The 17,451-nt window shown below is 45.2% G+C and overlaps 1 protein-coding gene across 1 annotated transcript in view; it reads left to right on the top strand.

Moving 5' to 3' along the window:
- The first annotated feature begins 3,671 nt into the window (after positions 1-3,671).
- Positions 3,672-17,451, top strand: part of enc3 (ectodermal-neural cortex 3) — a 13,966-nt gene continuing 186 nt past the window's right edge. Inside the window, exons 1-4 of the mRNA XM_085774375.1 lie at positions 3,672-3,954; positions 6,107-7,141; positions 8,474-9,240; positions 16,084-17,451. The exon at positions 16,084-17,451 is cut by the window's right edge and continues 186 nt beyond it. Of these exons, the coding sequence (XP_085630501.1) occupies positions 6,119-7,141; positions 8,474-9,220 (1,770 nt within the window). The 5' untranslated portion in view covers positions 3,672-3,954; positions 6,107-6,118 and the 3' untranslated portion in view covers positions 9,221-9,240; positions 16,084-17,451. The remainder of the gene's footprint in view (positions 3,955-6,106; positions 7,142-8,473; positions 9,241-16,083) is intronic.

The raw sequence follows: 17,451 nt of genomic DNA, 5'->3' as shown, positions 1-17,451 counted from the left end.
CACTGCATAATTATGTTGCCTGCTTGTTAGTCTGTCACTTCTAGGCTGTTACTGTAAACTGCTCTGGCAACTTGACTAAACCTGTCAACGTGCCTGGGTAAATAAATAAATAAAAATAAACTACTCTGGAAGCAGGAGCCAACTTCATAAATAGAAAGTGATAAGATCTTCGGTATTGTTTGTTGTTGAGGTCTGAATGTGAGGATGACCCCCTCCGAGGACCCCTCTCCTCGTGTTTCAGACAGGGTGACCTCACTGAGAAGACCACCTGCCTTGAGTGAACAAATATGGGGTACAGTGAGTCTGCAGGCAACAATGCGATGACCGTTACTGTCATCTAAACCAGCATTCTGTGAATGGTTTGTGGCAATGCTGGGGGCGTTGAGGAGTAATTGCGGGGGGTCTGATTAGTGGCGTGCCTGCCTGAGAGTAATTAATGACCAGTCACACAATATACCAGTGCAAACACACACACACACACACACACACATACACACATGTCCTCCTCACACCAGTTTGGCTTCAAGCCACAGGGGTGAATAGGGGGAGGGGAGAGTTGGATTAAAGTGCAGCAAAATGAATTAACCCTAGATTACAATCATGAGTTCATTAATCTAATCTTCTTAAATTCTTAATCTTCTGTAGGCACACTTGTGTGTATGAAAGCATTTGGCCTAGTCGGCTACAAGGGGGGCTTCAGTGTGCACCAGCAACAATGGTTATGAGAATGTAAATTACTAAAGTGTGTTTATTGGTGTCAAATGCTGAGGTTACACAAGACTGTTTAGAGGTTCCTCTGGGGGCTTTCAAGTCTAAAGTTGCAAGCAGCAATGTGGGAGCCAAGCAGGCCAGAGCTGAGATGGAAAAACGATGTCATTATGTCAAGGGCATGGTTGTAACCACCACACACAGCATGTTTTATGTCAGTCGATTAAAGATTGGCTGTGATACTTGTTTTCTTGTTTGGCACCTTTCAATTGGCTCTGAGGGATTTTGTCAGGCTTGGTTTCAAGAATATCTGTGGAAATGATTGGAAAAGGTTTGTTTTTGACCAAATCCAAAATGGCACCCACGTACAATTGCTTGATCTCATGGCAGTTTTAGATCAGGTTTTTAATTTATTTTTTTTATTTTTTTTACTGCAGCAGCCCTTTGAGGTCAAATGACACCAGATATGTTGAGATGCCCCCTAATGGGCTCCTGCCATGTGCAACGTTTAGTTTTCACACATACAACTGCTGATTGCTATTTGATACTTTCTCTTTGGCATCTTTGCTGCAATTTTCCGATGAACGCTTTGGAAAATAAAAAATGCTTTGTGATAGTTTTTGTGAGACTTGGTCTGAAGATTCTCTGTGCCAGATTTAGTGAAGATTTAATGTTTTTCTGTGAACTTCCAAAAAAAACCCCAAAAAACTTATACATAAAATGCAAAATGATGGAAACTGACGTTAGAGGGTGCGTTGGTCTTGGCTTCATTCATGGAATGCAATAGGCCACCTAACTTTTGAATGGACTGGGCATACAGTCAAAAGTAACATGCATGAATGCACCCACAATTTTAATTTTTGGGTGGCGCTAGAGCACTTAAGACACAGACATGAATTTTACTATGTAGATATAGTGTGCCATTGACTCCCATATGACAGAATGGAGATGATAAAGAAAAGAAAAAGGGAGCCTACATCACCCTCAGCCCCCCCAAAAAACTTGGTAACTTGAGATATGAGTGGCCCTGATATTTAAATCCCTTGTAAGGAAACAATAGGACATAGTGGATAAAAGGAAAGCAGACACACACACAAAGTCAGACAGTTGAGAAACAGCAGCAGTTTTTTATCTTCAAAAGCAGCTGTTGAGTGACAGCAAGAGGGAGTGAGACAGAGAGAAAGAGAGAGGCAGGAGAATCCCGAGCAGTGAGCACTGACTCTGCCGTCGGAGAGTCTGTCTCTCAGTCTGTCAGTTTCAGGAGGGAGTAGTAATGCTCAGAGCCTCTATTGTTTGAATAAGAAAGAGCTTATTATAAACCCCAAATATTTCAAATATCCCAAGTCCATTTAACCTTTTAAGTAATTCTACCATGTTCGATTTTTGTTTTTCATTATAGGCTATCACTCCTTTCTTCTCCTTTGCTGACTGTCATGGGACTGTTAAAGCACAGGTGCAAATAATAGTATTTTAAAATGCCTCAGTTGCTTTTAAGAGTCGCAGTAAACCGTGGAGCCAGTGTGCACGACAGCAGGGCCCTCACTCCACCCAAAATGGAATCAAGCCATTTTCAATGTCATTTATTATTACACCTGCAAACATGTTGCGACATGTCCCACCAAAGAACTACATGTTCCTTGAAACTGTGCACTGTATTTAATTAAAGTAGATATTCACAGTTTTAACAGAAGTGAGTTTTAATTATACAATAAAAGTCTTCAAAGTGTTTATGGAGCTTTTATAACCTTGAGGTTGTATCATGTTTTAAGCAGCCAAAGAAAATTCCTTGTGTATGAGGCTGACTTGGCTGATTGTTACCCGGCCTGATTCTTGTCCTGATAACCTGCCTGGAACCGAGGGACATTCTTGATAAATTCCTGTGAGCCTCACGAGTGCTTAAATCCATCAGAAAATGTCAGGAACTCAGTTGGAGAAGTGACCTCATGGTCCTCAAAAGGACTTTAACCTGCCATCATATGATCAATAAGACTGTTGGTTATGTGGAGCTGGCAGTCTGAGGAGCGAGCGCAACACTGTGCTTGTAAGATGCTGATCTAGTACCAGGCAGCACTAGTATTTGGGTAAATTTTGCATCAATATCCTGTTTTGTTTTGACTTAACGTGTAACTTAATATTTGAAAATTCTCTCATTATTTGTAAATGTTTGTGATTTTTATCAATATGCAGGATTGAAACATGATAGGTAGGCTAGGTTATACTGTAAGCTATGAGTCCAATATTTTTGGTTACAGTATGTTTGAAGCTCTTAGGCCAAACAAATGATTAATGAATTATGGCCTCAGGCATCCCGCCCCATTTCTCTCATAAGTTTTATTCCCAGCAGTGTGGAGACAGCTTTGTAACAGCTTTTAAAAATTCATCCCTGGCAATAAAATTTACAGTAAGCATTACTGAACTGTTGGCTGCATCGGAGGAGCTCATAACCTCGGTATTTCTGGAAGGCAGTGGAAATGATTAGGAATTCACTTTAGTGCCCTACTTATAGGCACTTACATGGCTGTACATGTGGTGCTTAAATCCAACACTGGGTTATGACACTGTTATGTGTTCTTGACCTAAGGAAGTACTAATTTTATTTTTGCTTGTGCCTTCTACTGAATGAAATTTAGGCATATAGATTTTAAATATAAAGCTACTAGACGTTACTACACATACTAATACTGCTTTGGATATACTGTCTGTAAATATAATCTTGCATTGCCTTACAAAACTGGAGATTTTATTCTCCGTGCAGATCCAAGTGAAAGTGAGTAACAAAGCAGGCAGGTGAAGCACACAGTGGCAGGTGCTTTTTTTTATGGCATTGATATAGAACAATGATTGCTTTTTGGATAAAGCGCAGGGCTGCCTGGTTCTGCAAGGTGTGCGCTGATTGGCCATGAGCAGCGGGAGTGGGCGGAGCCTCGGTGAGCACTACCAGTGTCCCTGCTCTTTCTCTGCGCCCGACTCGTTGCTCTGCTGAAGGCTGCGTGGCTCTCCGAGAACAGACCGACATACAAATTTAAATATCATTGTTTATATTTACTAGTTTTTTTGTGTTGGAACTCAGAGCTCGCGAGGAATACAAATGGCTCAACCGTTCTCCAGCAGTTTAGGATGTGATAAAGTGTTAGACTCGGAAAGCGGAGGAGTCGTCTAAAAGTGAGCCACAACTTCAAACGAACAGGCGGCGGAACAAGTTGTAATCGAGATAAAGGAATCCGGCTGAGCCCTGCTCCTATCAAGGTAAGCATTTAAACTCCTAATCCTCCCCCTCAAGTGTCGCACCCCCGTGATACGTGCTGCTTTTACGTTTCCTCCAAACTTCCCGAAATGAAAGTTTTTTAGTCACAGGCTGTAACACTGGGTCCTTTGATGTCGGCTGGTTGTAGCAGCCTGGATGTTTGCAGCCTGCTGCTGCTGTTGTTCCTGCTGCTGCTGCTGCTGCTGCCGCTGCTGCTAACTTGGGAGGAAAGTTGAGCGCATGCTGAAGTGCTGACCGGAGTTTCACATTTACTGCACAAAACGAATTGGATTTCACGCTGAGTCCCTCCACGGAAGTCCACCGTTGCCCCTTTTCAGTGGGCCTGAATAGCCGACTTAAATTTATCTGCTGTAGAACAATGGAGGCTTTTATGCGGAAGATATTTGTTTGGTCGTTTTCAAGTTGTGTACAGTCTTTATTAACCCACTGTAGCATACAATCATAGCTGTAAACTAGTTATGGTCGTAATAAGCTTGGATATGATGTTATTACATAATTGAATTTAGTCTAATTTGACTCCAGGATGCAATAAAGTTAATCATATTTTAACTTGAGCATAAACATTTGCAAAGAATATTTTTTCCCAGCTGAAAACAGCTGCTGTGAGCCAAGATGCAGATGATCAAAAGAAAGATGGGGGTCTTATCTGTTGCACAGTGGTTACATAATTTTATCCTGAAGGAGCTGGTCTGAGGTGTGAGATCTTATGTGGGCTTGTAAGCGTTGCCTTTGGCACCATGTTGGATGTGAAGCAGCAGAGAAACAGAACAGGCTGGCAGGAATCTACTAGCTTTTGCTTTGGCTGGAGGTGACTCACGGCCCTGAAATGTTTATAGGGGTGGAAAGATGTGATAGCAACACACCCAGGTGTTGCTTCTCTACCTAGCACTGATTACAGAGAGTTGTGTTAGTTAGGACAGCCTTTCTCAAAGTGGGTGCCGCGGCACCCTGGGGTGCCATCTGACTGCGTCAGGGGTGCCGTGAAAAAAATTACCACTTCTGACATTTCATAGAATACATTCTTTTTACATATATGCAAAGGGGCCGTGTCCACCGGACGCCCTTTTAGCCCGCCCTCGGCGGAAAAAAAAGCTCTCGGGGCTTCTCTTTTTTTTTGTCGCGGCGCTCAGAGCGCTCAGAGTTGAAATAATCAACTTTTGGAACAGTGCCGCACTTATCAAGCGGCTCGGACGTGAGGCGGCTCGTTTCTGCAGTGTTCAGAGAGAGAGAGAGACCACTCCGTTGGTCACGGGTACTCAGAGCAGTGTGTCCACCGGACACAGGACGCTATGAAAAAAATGCGTCGTACAGACAGGCACACATCACGAGTCACACCCCCTACTCTCTCCGGTGATCTGTGTCCGCTCTGTTCCGACTCCGGTGCGTTTGATGTATAAAAACACTCTCTGATTGTTCATAACGGAGTCAGAATGGAGCGGAGACGCCGGTGGATGTTCATTTGAGCGCGTGCCTGCGCTGCGCGGATGTAGACCTTTCTCTCTTCCTCTCACATTGCGGATTATTGTGTGCGTGTGCGTGTGTGTGCATATGTAGGCTACAGAGGCACCTGTGCACCCTGCATTTACAGTTTGTATTATGCTCTGTTAAATAATACTGTCCCATCTAAATAAACAGGACATTTAGCCTACATATAGGCTATGCAGTGTCATTTTGAATTACATTTTACACAGGGGTGCCCTGAGATTTTATTCACTTTTGAAAGGTGCCCTGACTGAAAAAAGTTTGAGAAACGCTGAGTTAGGATATGGTATAAGGTGGCTCGGATCAGTTTCGACATTGATATTTGTGTAAATGTTTGTGGCACACTGCACACAAACTGGTTTCTGTGGCACAGCTTCTTATCTGATCCGCTTTCATCTCTCCAAAGTCTGAAGTTCACTTCCGATGTTAACCAGCACACTGATATGAGTCCATCAGTGTGCTATTCTCCAGCTATTATAATGACATTTGTTTGACTATAAAATGGGAGTGTTTATGGTGGTGCTCACATCAAAACGAGCGCACATCAATAAAATCCTTCCGCCTGTCCAGTTATCAAATCAAACAAATGCAAAGGAGTGGCTCTGTGTACTTGTGCTCATATTTTTCCCCTCTGTATTTCCTCCTTTCTAGGTTCAAGTCAAGATGTCCGTCAGTAACCACGAAAACAGAAAGTCTCGCTCCAGCTCCGGCTCCATGAATATCCAGCTCTTCCACAAGACATCCCACGCCGACAGCCTGTTGACTCAGCTCAACCTGCTGCGCAAGCGAAAAGTCTTCACAGATGTTATCCTGAAGGCCGGAAACCGACTGTTCCCCTGTCACCGAGCTGTCCTGGCCTCCTGTAGCCGATACTTCGAGGCCATGTTCAGCGGTGGGCTTAGGGAGAGTCGCGACGCCGAAGTCAACTTCCACGACTCCCTCCACCCGGAGGTTCTGGAGCTCCTGCTCGATTACGCCTACTCGGCTCGAGTCATAATCAACGAGGAAAACGCGGAGTCTCTCTTGGAAGCCGGTGACATGCTTCAGTTCCACGACATCCGGGATGCAGCGGCGGAGTTTCTTGAAAAGAACCTCCATCATTCGAACTGTCTGGGGATGATGCTGCTGTCGGACGCCCATCAGTGTCAGAGACTGTACGAGCTGTCGTGGAGGATGTGCTTGGCAAACTTTGCTACTCTTTTCAAGACGGAGGACTTCCTCAGTCTGCCGAGAGACAAAGTCAAGGAGCTCATTCTCAGCGAGGAACTGGAGGTGGAGGATGAGAGTCTCGTGTACGAGGCTGTCATCGACTGGGTCAAGGCCGACATGGAGCAGAGGCACAGCGAGCTGCCTGAGCTGCTGCGCTGCGTCCGCCTGGCCCTACTGCCCGAAACGTATCTGCTGAAGAACGTCGCTTCGGAAGAGCTGGTCATGTGCCATAAGGTGGGCCGGGAGATCGTCGAAGACGCCGTGCGGTGCAAGATGAGGATCCTCCAGAACGACGGCATCGTAACGGGGTTCTGCGCTCGGCCGAGAAAGGTCAGCCAGGCCCTGCTGCTGCTGGGAGGACAGACATTCATGTGTGATAAAGTCTACGTGATCGACAACAAGACCAAGGAGATCACCCCCAAAACGGACATCCCCAGCCCCAGGAAAGAATGCAGCGCCTGTGCGATTGGTTGCAAGGTATGAATTTGACACTTATGGCGCATTTCCACTAGCACGGTTCGGCTCGGTACGGCACGGCTCGGCGCGCTATTGCGTGTTTCCACTAGCACGCAGTACCTGCAACCGGGTACAGTTTTGGTATCACCTCAGCCCTGGTTCCAAGCGAGCCGAAGCGTTACTAAAACGTGACGTCAGCCGACTGCCTTCCACTGATTGGCCGATGAGTGTCGTCACTGGAAGCGACGACCGACAACAGAAATGTTCCTGCTGAAGCTGTTATTACCAGAGAATTTCTAATATTTAGACTGGCTCTGTTATTACGTGACTTTATTAAGTTTTAATATTTTTTCATGCGAGAAAGTAACTGTTTAGATCCCCATGTGCGGTTAGTTTATCCAAACGACGGCTGTTTAGAAGTTTGCCCCGATGTTTTTCGGAGAAGTGAAGCTCCAGGTCCGAGCAGCGACCGGTTCATCACAGAGGCAGCAGCCCGGCTCCTGACGTGCTCCGCCGGCCAGCCTACCACCGTCACCCCGAGGAGAACAGACCGCTAATTAACTTCCCCGATGGCTTTTTAGAGGTTTACCACCGGCTGGTTAAACTCTTAAATGTTGGTCTCATTGATTAAATCTAACAATTGTGGCTGTAGCAGCAGTTTGTTTGTGGTTAGACAGAAGAGCAGCACTGCCTTGGGGTCTGTACGCACAGAAAACACCACATTTACATCAATAAATAAATGTTTTACAATGAACCAGGCCGATCTCGGAGCTGGCAAGACTCTCCGGTAAGGCATATTGAAAATTAAATGCCGTTATGGGGATGAGAGCAGTCAAAACGGCGGTTTAAAGCTAGCTACAGCGAGGGTAGGTTCACTTCCTGTTTACAAAGTAAAAGCACCAGTTCTATCGTAATGGCTTTCCTTATGATAAAAGGCAACGGGTATTTTATTTTGTGAAAATAACCGGAAGTGCGTTGCTCACTACGGCTAGCTTTAGTAACGCCGACTTCGTTGAAACAAAATTGTAAACAGCTGGTATTTAGTCAGTTTTTCAACACGTTGGGGATCTAAACGACTACTTTCTCGCCTGAAAATGTTTCAAATGTTGCTAAAGTTATATATTTACAGAGTTTAGAGCGTTGCTCGGCGCCGTGTAAATGACGTCACGGCGGCACTAGTGATACTCAGTTGTAATGGAAACACAACCAAACCGAGCCGAGCCGTGCCGTGCCGAGCCGTATCGAGCCGAGCCGTGCTAGTGGAAATGCGCCATTACACACTTCAGTTTTTGTATTTTCATTTTATGTGAAGTGGGTGCACTCAAAAATGTGATTTCTCTGCCCATCTCTCAGGTTTACGTCACTGGAGGGCGTGGCTCTGAGAACGGAGCCTCCAAAGATGTCTGGGTCTATGACACGTTACACGACGAGTGGTCCAAAGCCGCCCCCATGTTGGTAGCCAGGTTCGGACACGGTTCAGCGGAGCTCGACCACATGCTGTACGTCGTGGGAGGACACACTTCTCTGGCGGGATCCTTCCCCGCGTCTCCATCTGTGTCTCTGAAACAGGTAGAACAGTACGACCCTCAGACCAACAAATGGACGCTGGTGGCTCCGCTCAGAGAAGGCGTGAGCAACGCCGCCGTCGTCGGTGCCAAAAACAAACTCTTTGCCTTCGGGGGCACCAGCGTCAACAGAGAGAAGTACCCCAAGGTGCAGTGCTTTGACCCGTGCCAGAACCGGTGGTCTGTACCGGCCGCCTGCCCGCAGCTGTGGCGATACACGGCCGCAGCTGTAGTCGGCAACCACGTCGTGGTGATCGGCGGAGACACTGAATTCTCAGCCAGCTCTGCTTACCGCTTCAACAGCGAGACATACCAGTGGTCCAAGTTTGGTGACGTGACGGCCAAACGGATCAGCTGCCATGCAGTGGCGTCAGGAAATAGACTATATGTCGTCGGGGGATACTTTGGAGCTCAGAGGTGCAAGACACTAGACTGTTACGATCCATCATCAGACTCTTGGGACAGTGTGACCAGCGTGCCCTACTCACTCATTCCCACCGCCTTCGTCAGCACATGGAAGTACCTCTCGGCATAGAGGGACGCACTGTTTCTACGGTGAGTAATTCTAGGCTCCTTACAGTGGCACAAACAAACAAGATGTGGATTACATGTGCTATTCATAGTGTTCCTATTGTCACATAATAATGGGAACTGACTCCATAGGAACAAGAATATCTTTAATCAGCTCAAACCGCTCTGTCACTTATTTAACAAACCCACGTGAGTGTTAGTTTGAACCGGACGAGGCCAGTTTTAAAACCCCACGTTGTTGTCGGGGTTGCCAGTGGTTACAGTTACACATTATCTAGCTGGTGCGATGGATAAACACGGTGGGGTCCTGGTTTAAGGAGCAGGAGGAATGTCGGTGGTGCTGCTAATTACAGAGAGAGAGGGAGAGAGAGAGAGAGAGAGAGAGAGAGAGAGAGAGAGAGAGAGCCACAACACAAGAGCTGTGTCAGCGTCAGCAGCGAGGTGGAGAGGCTGGGATCAGGTCTGTGCTTGTAGCGCCAGTGCTGCGCAGGGCCAGCCTGCTGGGTGCTAACTGACTCCCTGTTATGAGTCAGTACCTCAGAGCAGGTGTTAAAGGTGATTTGACAGATGACATTTAAAAGTTATAGAGGGCTTGGAGGTAGAGGGGCACAAGGAGGTTTTGCTGAGTCAAGTTTCCACATAAAACAGCTGAATTCCCTCTTTATACAAAGGTTTCTTTTGTTTTCAATAAAATAATACAACTTTATTCATATAGCACTTAACTCGAGTGCTCGAGTGCTAAAAAACAAACAAAAATCTACTTCAGCATCGTATAAGGTGACAGAATACAGGACGACCTGTCTAGAGAAGAAGTGTGTGTGTGTGTGTGTGTGTGTGGGGGGGGGGTCCATCTCTAGGGTATGAAAATATTATTGACTGAAAAGTATGATACCGTATCAGTGAAGAATTGCTCTTCCTAATCTGCCTGAAGGAACGACAGGTGGCAGTTTTCACAGTTTCGTTCGAGAGACATGATAAATTTCTCCTGAGGTGTTTTCAATTTTTTTCTTTCTTTTTTTTTTTTGCACAGGCTGAGGCAAGAAGGACAGAGTGTCTAGGAGATGAAATAAGAGGAGGAAACGCAGTGATGTTTTTGAAGGGATTTAGTTTTTTTTTAACTTGTGCCCAGTGGTGGTGGAGCTGGCGTTTTAGTTTTATGATGCAAGCCCTGTCCCGTGATCTTGATTTTAGCACTGATGCAATCAATGGAAAACAGCTCGTTGCTACACCAGATTTGCATTTTAAAAAAAGCTCAGACTCGGCTGCATCTTTTATTGATGGATTTTTGTGGTTTTATCTTTTACTAGAGTTATGCATTTTTAAAGTAAAAAAAATGCGGCAGAGTTTCATTAGGTAGACTACATTCACAGTTCTTCACAGAGCACATACAGTATCTGTCCTTATGTAATCAGTTTGTGCTTTATGTTCACTGGTTTAATGCAGCCTGTTTGCCCGTCTGTCATCAATTATAACAAACATCCATAATCGCTTCTTTATGCTCACGTTTTACTGAGAGTCATGCGTAAAATATTATACACAAGAAATTCATAATCCACAGTATAAGAAATTCAGCGGTCTGCATCTCTTTCAATGCTTCCTTATCAAAGTAAAACAAAAACTATAATTTAGCGTCAGTAAGTTTCTATAACAAAGGTCAGTTTTTTCCTGTCGGAGTGACTCCAAACAAGCTACTTTCTCCACTGCCAAGAAGTTTGAAAGAAAAGCTAAGTGGAAGCAAGTGAAAAGCAGAGGGCTTATGTGTGACTTGTTTCTACAGTAAACAGTTGGGTATGATGGAGCTGGGGGCTTAGCAATATGAGGCTGCTGGTACGGACCACTGTCTCCATGCTAGTCAAGGTTTTTTCAGGCCTGATGGAGACAGACAGCCTGGCTATAAAAGATCAAGGCACCGCATCCTTATGAATTCAGTTACACAGTTACGGTAGTAACCATCACACCGCCAACAGCCTTTATGTTTAATTACAGCAGTCATGGAAAAAGCTCAGATTTCCAGCTTGGTGAGCAGGCGTCCTACCCTGACGCCGCTTGACTTTCTCTCACCCGAGACTGGAGAGTGGGGGGGGCAAAGATTTTAGGAAAAAAGTGACATAGAGCAGGACGCACACACATACATTCACAGATACAGTATATACTCAAACAGAGGAGGAGGATGAAGCAGAGAGTGGGTAAGACCAGGAGAAGCAGAGCTATATTTTGCGCCTTTGGCAGCCGAGGCTAACGCCTGCCTAAAAATACTTTGCTCCCGAGGCTGTCAACTTTCAGCTAGGATCAGAGAGGAAAATGATTGTGTGTGTGTGTGTGCGTGTGTGTTCCTTTCATCTTTATGATCGGGCTGAAAACCACCAGTCAGCTGTTCAAGTATTCACTAGTAGTATTGTAAGTTTTTACACAGTTGTGAAACCACTCGTTTTCTACTTATACTACACTCTCTCTCACACACTCACACACACACACATTGCATTGCTGGCATTGCCTGTCCTTTAAAAAGCCATCCATCCTCACTCTAATTTGGGAGGAATGAAGGTGTGGCCTGCATTCCCATTAGTAAAGATTTGTTAATGTTGCCTTGTGGTTGAGGCCTTTCAGTTGTCCTGGCAGTGTGCGTGGCCTGTATGGGATTACCAGCCTCCCTGCTCTTTTTGTCACCACCTACTGTAGTGTGTGGAGCCTTGTGCATTTCCACCAGATGTGACCAACTGCAGTCTTCAGTGCCAAACCAGAACCCACTGTTGATGGAAAAGTATTTGTAAATGTTAAAGTATTATGGTCCGTATTTGTTATGGTCTAGACGGCTCTTAAATAAACTGAAAACATGGAGGTTTAAACAGACGTGATTTTGATATTACGAGGTGGGCACGGTCGGGCTCTGTGTGATATTTTCTCTTTGTCTTGTGTGATCTTTACAGTTGGCAGCTCGGTTTGAAATGGTATTTTCGCTGTATGTTTTGGAGGTCATACATCAAATGGCATCGGGGTGTAATCCGGTCTGTTGTTGGTACTAGACTACAGGCAGACAGGATGTAACCGGAGATCCCTGCACAAAGTTCAGCACAGTCCCTCTCTCTCCTTTTAAACCACTGGACTATAACAGCCCCAGAAATGACTGTTATCTACACTTGAGCCATTGTCCCCCCGTTTCCTTCTATCCCTCCCTCCTCATCACCCCTCTCCGCTCCAAATCACAGACATAAGCAGCATTCTCCTTTTTTAACGGCTTCTTCAACCACCAAGCACTTATGAGGTGGGCACGGCTGTGTGTGATAGGGTACACCTGGAGAGGTCGGGGGGGGGGGGTCATCGGCGGACTCCCTGCATCCCCAGACAGCTGCTGTAAAAAGGAAAGGTCACAGTGGGATCAGGGAGGAGGAGTGCAGAGGCCCCCAGTCACTCAATACTAATGTTTTATTAATGCCTCGCTGTGAGGGCCACCAGGAACACAGGCTGAATGAGGCTTTTATTGCGGCATCTGTGTACAACAAGATCCCACCTCCGCTCGCTCAGACACATACACAGTTAAAGTTAGCACGTGCGCGCACACACTTTGTCTCCAGTCCCTTGAGTAATCAATCTGCCACATTACAGCCCTTGGCACGGCCGCTTAAATTTGCATAAACCTAATGGAGTTTTTATTGGTCTTTTCTCCACGCTGCGAGTAACAAAAAAGCGAAAGGGAAAAAGATGCTTAAAATGGCTGAATAATCACCCAGACTAATTTGATTACACCCTCAAAAAGAGACGAGCTGTCATACAGTTACAGGGGCCTCTTCAGGAAGCCAGCTGGGACGGGACAGTGTGTGTGTCTGCCTGGTAATTAATCTGAATTACGTAATATTTGCGCCGCTGAAGTAGCGCTGAAGTGGCGCGCATTCAGTCACAGAGACGCTCTTTGTCCCCCGGTCTTAAAACTGGAGCTTCTACGAGGATTCATCAAGACGCGGCTCATTATACTCTGCAGCTGTACCAAGATGTGCGAGTCTACCAGTCCTTTATTCGTCCCCCAAAACAATGCAGACTCATGTAAATGAAGTGACTGTGATTCATACCGTGGTCAATACAGTGGAATTCTAGGTGGTCATTAGTAAACATGGCACAGGCCTTGCCGGACACAAGGGACAGATAAAGAAAGAGGACTCAGCTTTTGGGTCGGTGTGTTGTGGGTAATTGGGCCTATAGAAGGCACAGATGGAGTCCAAGGTGCAATAAAACCAAAACAAAACAAAAAAAACCACTATAGATGGATGTCACGATGCAGGTGTCATCCACTTGATAAATGTTACCTAGTCCCATTGTGTGTGTGTGTGTGTGTGCGTTCTTGTGTGGCTAGACATCTTAAAATCATGGAAAAGCTTGAGATTTGAGACTTTTGTCAAACTCAATCTGGCGTTATTCCCATGTGAAACAGACAGACTGAGTCAGGTTAAACCTCTGAGTGCCAGATCCTATCACTTCATACAGTCTCGGCCCATCTGTTTGGTCAGATAAAGGACACATGGACTCCCTCCATCCATCCCTCTCAGCAGCAGCACACTGCGGTTACTGCAACAGACCGGAGCAAAACACACACACACACACACACAGGGCATCTGGGTACTTTCTGGGTTACAGTTATTAACCTCGCCCCATGTTGGCAACCCGCACTTTCTCGCTCAAGACATCCTCCTCCCTGTTGGCAGGAGGAGGTCAGATCTGTGAAGGTCGATTTGACTATTTTTGGTACAGTGAGTGAAGTAAAAACACAAAGTTTACACACAAGTCAGGATGAGTTTGTCCAAAAAGATGATAGTTTTACACATGCGTCAAACGTGGACAGTGAGGCTGGTACAGCCAAGTGTTGTATATAATTGACCTTGACATGACGGGTAATAATAAAGGGATTCTGAGCTCATTTCTGAAGACAGCAGGACCCTTGTTGCAGAGGTTTGGAGTGTGAGACAGGTTGTTAGATGGATGATGACAGACACATGACCTTTGTGGAATTCAGCCTGACACTACAATCTAACTCTCTCACTCCCCTCTGGAGTGTTTCTAATTATATGAAAAAGTTGAGTAACACTCAAGAGACATTTTTCAATCTGTACTTTTTTTTTGCTGACCTGAGTTCAGATCACACCAGTGGCTCGACAACACAAATGTGTGTGTGAAAGCATATTCTCACCGAACTCAAGAGATAGACGACTAAAAATAAAGCTGCGTATGAAATGGCAATATTGTCGTAGTTGGAGCGGAGCAGAGCAGAAAAGTATTTAAGGTCCAGAGACATGCTCTTCATCATCTGCACTTCAGAGAGATTAGACCAGCAGCAGCAAAACTGTGACCTGTGAACATGTACACAGAGCAGAGCAGCAGTGGAAACTTCCATCGGGTCTGCAGTTGCCTGTGATAAATGTTGCTACTGTTGTTTCACTTTTAGGCTTAATTCAGAAAGGGGGAGCAGAGTTAGAGGTTTCTCTTAGGGCACCAGTAGTTTTTGGTAAATCAGTCTCGCTTCACCACAATGTCTCAATTTTGCACTTAAGTTTTTCAACAGACTAAATGAAACTGCATGTAAATAACTCTGCTTCTTATTAATTATGTTATTAGAGGTGCTTGTGGGTGGATTTTTGTTTCCAGTCTTTGTGCTGAGCTAAGCTAACTGGCCGCAAATAAGCGCTTTTCCCAACATGTCAACATCCCCCCCCAAAAAAAATCAGCCCTAGTAGTTGGTTTCTGTCGAGGGATTCAACATGCGGAGATGAGCTGTATTTGTTGCATTTTTTTTTCGTTTTGTTGATTGATCTATTTTAGGATTTGGGTTTAACACAAAACACAACAGTTTGCACAGCATGAACCTGACACGCTTTAATGTACAACAGGGTTTAAATGTACAGTCAGATCAGTTTTCCTACTGCCGCTTAATCTGAAGTTTGTTTGAATCTCTTTGTGCCTCTGTGTTGTTATTTCAGTAGCACAGTGCTCCGAGTTACTGTTGTGCTCCAGGCGATGCATTCGCAACAGTAACAGATGTGTATGGATCAGTTGAGGCTTCTGTAGTATCAGCCGGCTTTGTTGGCCATGGAAATGAGAACTCATTAGGTTATCCAAACAAACCCCCAGCAGAGCCTGCCTGTCACTGTCAACTCTCTACCTCCCAGCATCCAGAGACGACAAGCACATCCTTCATCTGCCATGGCAGAGCTGAGTTATCATCAAAAATATGCTAATTAGATGTAAACATCACATTCGCCCCCCACCCACCTCCCCAAAAATATCCAGTGGAGCATTCCTTCGTAACAGCAGGGGAGGAAAATTAGACGCTCCAAGTATCTGGGGTTGCAGCGTGAGCCGGAGATGAGAAATTCCAAAGACTTCGTCTCAGTGTTGTGTCGTACAAATGGTGCTTCTTAACACGGGCAGGAATTTAGAAAATTGAACCATAATAAGACCTCATGCATGTGTGACTTATATCCGGATAAAGAAGATGAGCATATGGTTTTGGAAAATGTGTTTTATCTGAGTCCAGAGAAGCTTATTTTTACAGAGCGGGGTACTCTTCACTGCCACCCTCAGATATTTATTACCTAGTGACATAAATGGCTCGAGCAGCTTAATCCCACATGCCAGGAGGACTTTGGTTAAATAACAGGCCACCCTGCATTATTAACGCTGTGTGGGTAAGCCTGATAAAATGGCATGGTGATAAGCTGATGTGTAGCTCGGAGGACCCAAGTCCCTGCATTCCTCTCCGCTTTCCTGAGAATGTCCCGGCCGCCCCCTCTGGTCATGTGGTCGGTCCTCATACAACAACAGTGGCTCCTCTGAGTTCACAGGACCCAAACATTAATCTCCCTCTGTCTCTTTCCCCTCCAGGTCAGCCGTGGTGTCTGGTATTCAGTCTCCCTTCGCTGGCTGCAGAGAGGAGGAGGAGGAAGAGGAAGGTTTTGTGTGCTGTGCTCCTGCTGTGGCTCCATCCAGCCTGATTCACATTATCTTCATCCACAGAGGAGCGAAGGCCTGATTCCTGGAAACAGCCCAGAGACTGGAAGTCTGCGGCCTCTTTCCACCTGATCTGTTTACTCTTCGTTCTTGTGTAACTTTCTCATGTCGCCACTAGCCTGAGCTGGACCCCGTTGCCATGTATACTGCAGGGACTTCACACAACGGTCTCTATATAACATGTGAGCCACAGCCGGGGAACAGAGCGATAGCATAGACGTGTGCTCAAGAGTTTTCTTTCTTTCCACCTTACCCGGGTCAAATAAGCTACTGTGACTGTGTCGGCCCTGCACTGCTCCAACTGACTCACTCCATCATCTCGCCAGTAGATGACCAGTTTAACAGCCTCTGAAAGGACGCACGAGTGTCTCTCACTGACATGTTGTTTTACAGTGAACTCAAAAAGAAAGCCGGCTGTCCTTTCTTGTGGTTCCTCTTCCCTCCTGACACTGGGCATTTACTCAGGTGTAATTTATTTGGACTGCTGATAGACTGAATTAGACCTTTGCTCTGCCAGGCGTACGGGGAACTGGAGAAGACATTTGGGGAAGTGTATGATTTTGTGCACAGAAACAATCTTCCTGTCTGTATTTTTAGACGTTGGACTTGGGCTTCCCTCAATTTTGGTGAGCTAAATTTGTATCTTCCTCCTCAACTTAAAATACAAGCTGGCGAGAGAGAATGTGGCCCGTTAACAGCTGAAGAAGATACTTTTCTGTTTCAAGCTGGGGTTTTGTTTTTGTTTTTTTCAAACTATCATTTCTTATTGTCATTTTGTTGTGTTTTTGTGTCTCAGGGTTTTGTATAGTTTTGCCTGTATTCGTTCAAGGAAGGGTAACCTTTTTTTGTTTCACGTCTTCTCTGTTCGGAATACTTTTTTTGTGAATGTACTAGTTTTGTGATAAATAATTTTACAGAACTGTCTCCTTTTAGAAAACATTCTTACATTGTGAAAATGTACGACTGTGCTCATCGTTCAAACATAAATATTTTCCAAAACACAAATAGCTAACTTTATTGTTATTTTGGATTTAAAGAATGGAAGCTAGGTATTTCCAGTGTAGTTAACTTTGTAGCTCTAACACCTGAGTATCTTAAATGGAAGTCTTTTTGTGTATGTATAGATTACTTGCTTTGTAATTCATTTGTAGAAGCCTTTGATTTGCACAATTTGTACACAGAAATCTCTTGATGGTCTTAATTTTTTGTATCTTTGTCTTAACCCAGCGTGGGTAGTGTGAA

Source organism: Trachurus japonicus, chromosome 4, assembly GCF_045865225.1.
Source record: "Trachurus japonicus isolate A0001 chromosome 4, Traja_1.0".
NCBI classification, from domain to species: domain Eukaryota; kingdom Metazoa; phylum Chordata; class Actinopteri; order Carangiformes; family Carangidae; genus Trachurus; species Trachurus japonicus.
The sequence above is the reverse complement of the archived record's forward strand: the minus strand, read 5'-3'. Positions and strand labels throughout refer to the sequence as shown.